We start from the raw sequence: 2,500 nt of genomic DNA, 5'->3' as shown, positions 1-2,500 counted from the left end.
GTTTCCATACCAAATAGCATCGCTGGTTGGATTACCAACATGTGGATCCTGCCTTTCACCTTCGATGGTATACTTTTGTCGCAGAGGATACCAGACATCTTCTTCCAGTTGTTCCATCCACATTGTATCCTTCGGTTTACTTCTGCTCCGACTCCTCCATCTGGCTCAAGTGTACTTCCCAGGTACTTAAATACCATTGTTTCTGGTAACTGTTTCTGCATTTCCACTCCCAGTTGATGTCCCATTCAGGCACATACACTCAGTCTTTGATCTTGAGATCTTCATTCCTCTTCTCTCCAGCGCATATCTCCACTGCTCCAGATCTTCTTCCAGCTCTAGCTTCTCTCTCGCACACAATACCACATCATCGGCAAACATCATATTCCAGGGGGCTTTCCTTCTGCAATCTTTCGTGAGTGAGTCCATAATGATGGCAAATAGAAATGGACTCAACGCTGATCCTTGGTGTAATCCGACTTGTATTGGGAAGGTTTGTGTAGTTCCCACTGCACACTTCACTTCAGTCACGCTACATTCGTACATGTCTTTGACCACTCTTATGTATTTCTCAGGTACCCCTTTATCTCGCATGCACCAATAGAGCTCCTCTCTTGGTACCCTGTCATAGGCCTTCTCCAGGTCAATAAACACACTGTAATTCTTCCTGGACCTCTCTGAATTTCTCTTGTAATTGCCTCAACACAAAGATGGCACCTATTGTTGACTTGCCTTTCATGAAGCCAAACTGTTCCTCACTAACCTCTGCGATGTTCCTTAATCGGCTCTCCTGCACTCTTTCATTTAGTTTCATGCTGTGGCTAATGAGCTTGATGCCTCGGTAGTTACCACATTCCATGATGTCTCCTTTATTCTTGAAAATTGGTATTAAAGTGCTTTTCCGCCATTCATCAGGGATTTTCTCCTCCTCCATGATTTTGTTTTCTTGCCTCAGATATTCAATTCCAATAATTCCTAATCTCTTCCACACCTCGACCGGTAGATTGCCTGGGCCCACTGCTTCATGCTGCGTCGAGTTAAAAAAGAAAGAAAAAAATAACAATCACCTCTCACGCAGCTATATTGGAGCACATAGCTTATTGCCGTCAGAAGCATAGCGTTTTGTGTTTTGAAAATTGTCGGCATTGTCAAGAAGCAAATAATTTTGAATGAATGTGTTGTCAGTTTATTCTGCCACTATATTGATACCACATTAATAATTTACTGGTGCAGCTAGAGCAGGTTTCCCAACTAGGGGTACTTGATATGTGTCCATCTTGAAGACAAGCAATTTATCTATTTATTACTTATAATCAAGAAACAGGAAGAAAAGAGCCACTGAATTTAAATTTCATATATACAAACGTTTTAATGGTACCTCTTTGATTTTTGCATGTAGATATTTCAAGCAAGTGATTATTTTTTTGTAGGGCTTATGGAAATAATCTGGGACATGTTTTCTTGTCCACATATTTGATTTTTGTTAACATATTAGAAAATGAAAAAGAATATTTTCGTTTGTTGATTAAATTTTGTATAAATTCACATCCTTAAATAAGCTATAAATTTAAAGGGGGTGCGAGGACACAGTCAAATTTTCTTAGGGGTGCGGGCGTAAAATAGGTTGGGAACCACTAAACTAGAGCTTACGGCCATAAGCCATTCTCAATGTCCTCGAACTTTAAGAATGTAGCATAGAAACATATGGTCCTAAACTCCAGCTGGTGGCTACTGTAATGTAAATACAGTGGAAGAATAAACTGACAACACATTACTCTGTCATATACCCTTTGACATTGCATGCCGTGCATAATGAATATACAAACACTGATGGCAAGTTATGTGAGTAAATACAGCCTTTTTTCTTTCTTTTCAGGCAGCACTAAGCTGTGTCTCAATATAGTTATGCGTCATTGTAGCTTTGTGATTTTTTTCATCTAAGACTGTTGTTTATTTTGTTCCTTCATGCAGGTAACATTTTTCCAGGTTCAACATGTGGACAGCAGAAAATAAGCAGAGGCATAGCATTCCGCTCCCAGTTTGCGGGATGTTATGATCTGGACGTACGACAGAGCGCGACTGTTGAGCAGCAGCCGCGAAACAGTTCAGATATATTAGATATGGACACAATGTTTCTCGTATAACGCCGGACATGTTTCGCAACAGTTCCTAAACTGTAGAGCAAATTTGGAATGATGCTTGGTTGTTGAGCAACTGTCTCGGGAGAGTACGGATACCTTGTTGCGCAAGTGTTTCGCTACAACATGTCTTGGTCTGGGCCAGATATGTAACATTAGGGCTTTTAAGCAGTGGTTCCTTTTGAATTATTCATTTCCCAAGATAAGAAAGAGATAAAAAACATCCAAAATGTTTCTGCCGATGATTTTCTAATAACTTTTCGTGTTTGAAAAAAAGCTAATGGTTATAGTATCTGTTGCTTGCATGATATGACGTTTTGTTTGCGAGTTATAAGCAAGCGCCGCATCACCCATCGTAAACTACA

General features: G+C 40.0%; 3 protein-coding genes across 3 annotated transcripts in view; all 3 read right to left on the bottom strand.

The window, feature by feature from the left end:
• LOC113814604 (uncharacterized) overlaps positions 1-245 on the bottom strand; it is a 600-nt gene extending 355 nt beyond the window's left edge. Inside the window, exon 1 of the mRNA XM_027366655.2 lies at positions 1-245. This exon is cut by the window's left edge and continues 355 nt beyond it. Coding sequence (XP_027222456.2) covers positions 1-245 — 245 coding nt within the window.
• Positions 1-2,500, bottom strand: part of LOC113814603 (carbohydrate sulfotransferase 5) — a 24,088-nt gene that overhangs the window by 20,029 nt on the left and 1,559 nt on the right. The gene's annotated exons all lie outside the window — the stretch shown is intronic.
• On the bottom strand, positions 641-1,273 carry LOC138866693 (uncharacterized). Its single transcript, XM_070139884.1, has 2 exons — positions 1,223-1,273; positions 641-1,024 (listed from the first exon to the last, which is right to left on the bottom strand). Exons 1-2 carry the CDS (start codon positions 1,271-1,273, stop codon positions 641-643), a joined length of 435 nt encoding a protein of 144 aa, XP_069995985.1.

Source organism: Penaeus vannamei, chromosome 26, assembly GCF_042767895.1.
Source record: "Penaeus vannamei isolate JL-2024 chromosome 26, ASM4276789v1, whole genome shotgun sequence".
Lineage (NCBI taxonomy): Eukaryota > Metazoa > Arthropoda > Malacostraca > Decapoda > Penaeidae > Penaeus > Penaeus vannamei.
Note: the sequence above shows the minus strand (reverse complement) of the source record. Positions and strands in the feature narration are given on the sequence as shown.